This window comes from Hibiscus syriacus, unplaced genomic scaffold, assembly GCF_006381635.1.
Source record: "Hibiscus syriacus cultivar Baekdansim isolate YM2019G1 unplaced genomic scaffold, ASM638163v2 tig00116982_pilon, whole genome shotgun sequence".
NCBI classification, from domain to species: domain Eukaryota; kingdom Viridiplantae; phylum Streptophyta; class Magnoliopsida; order Malvales; family Malvaceae; genus Hibiscus; species Hibiscus syriacus.
The window spans coordinates 888,429-889,658 of record NW_024063505.1 but is presented as its reverse complement, the minus strand read 5'-3'; the positions used below and the strand labels follow the sequence as shown (position 1 = coordinate 889,658).

At 37.7% G+C, this 1,230-nt stretch overlaps 1 protein-coding gene across 1 annotated transcript; it reads right to left on the bottom strand.

Annotated features, from left to right (window-relative positions):
• Window positions 1–358: 358 nt before the first annotated feature.
• On the bottom strand, window positions 359–954 carry LOC120192856 (dehydration-responsive element-binding protein 1F-like). Its single transcript, XM_039195559.1, has one exon. It carries the CDS (start codon window positions 952–954, stop codon window positions 400–402), a length of 555 nt encoding a protein of 184 aa, XP_039051490.1. The 3' UTR covers window positions 359–399.
• Between the last annotated feature and the right edge of the window lie 276 nt (window positions 955–1,230).

Genomic DNA, 1,230 nt, shown 5'->3' with positions numbered 1-1,230 from the left:
CACCCCAAATTCGGCTTGATCAAAAATTGGGTTGGAGGTGTCAAATATGAAGATGAAACTTAACCTATCTAGAAGCCAAACAATTCAGATTTTTGCGAAGAAGCAAGGGAGTACATAAACTTCGTTCATTGTATCTAAACTCTTATGACTATTGGAATATAAGTATCGAAACCTTTTCACCAAGTAACGAAACTTGGTACTAGGTATTGAAACCTCCATAAAATAAAGATGTGGTTCGACGACATTTTATGATTCTCTTTTGAACTTACGGACACCAATGTATCATATTTATTTAACCGGATACAAATTTATAAGATGAAAATTTCAAAACTGTGATGAAAACTTGCCTTTTCATAAAAAATAGTAAAGAAGGGGTCGTAAATACTAAAACTGACCAACTTAATCACCCCAAAGAGTGAATTCTTCGTAATCATCGGCATCATCGTGGGGATAGTACCCATTTTGCATAGACGGTGGAGTTATCATCAACCCTTCCGCCATACTTTCAAGTATCCCCGACATGTTAAACACCTCTTCTTCATCTATAAACAATGTCTTTGAACTTGCCTCAGCAGCCTCCATGGCGGCGATCTGAATATCCCTCACCGAAGATGACCTAGCACGTGGCAATGTATAAGCAGACTCGGGAAAGTTTAAAGAAGCCGAGTCTCCTTTGAGTGCCAAAGCGGCTGCATCGTAGGCCTTAGCCGCCATTTCTGGGCTCGAGAATGTCCCCAGCCATATTCGAGATTTCTTGTTTGGCTCTCTAACCTCACACACCCACTTTCTTTTTCTTCTTCTTACACCTTTGAATATCGGATGTCGAGTCTCATTATATATCTTCCTTCCAGCTTTTCGTTTATGGGATTGTGCTTCAACTTGTCCTAAAGAAGAAGATGAAATTTCCAGGGTTTCTGAACTTAAAACTTGTTGCTTATCTTCCCTTTGTTCCATTGTTTTTGACTCTTCTAAGAAGCTAGTGATTTGAGTTTTATAAGAGAAGAATAAGAAGTGGAAAAGGAATCAAAATTTGCGTGGGAGAAATTAGTAAGAATGGTTCAATGGGAGGATGAAAATGGAATTTGTGTTTCTACATGTAGGTTTCTTGTTATTTGTGCTTTATCACGTCTATTTGCAGAAACATAAATATGATCCACGTGGGGGAAATACTTGCTCTTTTTTCTTTTTGGTCTCCTTAAAAGTTAAAAAAAAAATTCAATTGATGTGACT

What these genes read in the sequence shown, in the direction of transcription:
- LOC120192856 (XM_039195559.1), bottom strand. Translation starts at nt 954, where the DNA reads ATGGAACAAAGGGAAGATAAGCAACAAGTTTTAAGTTCAGAAACCCTG.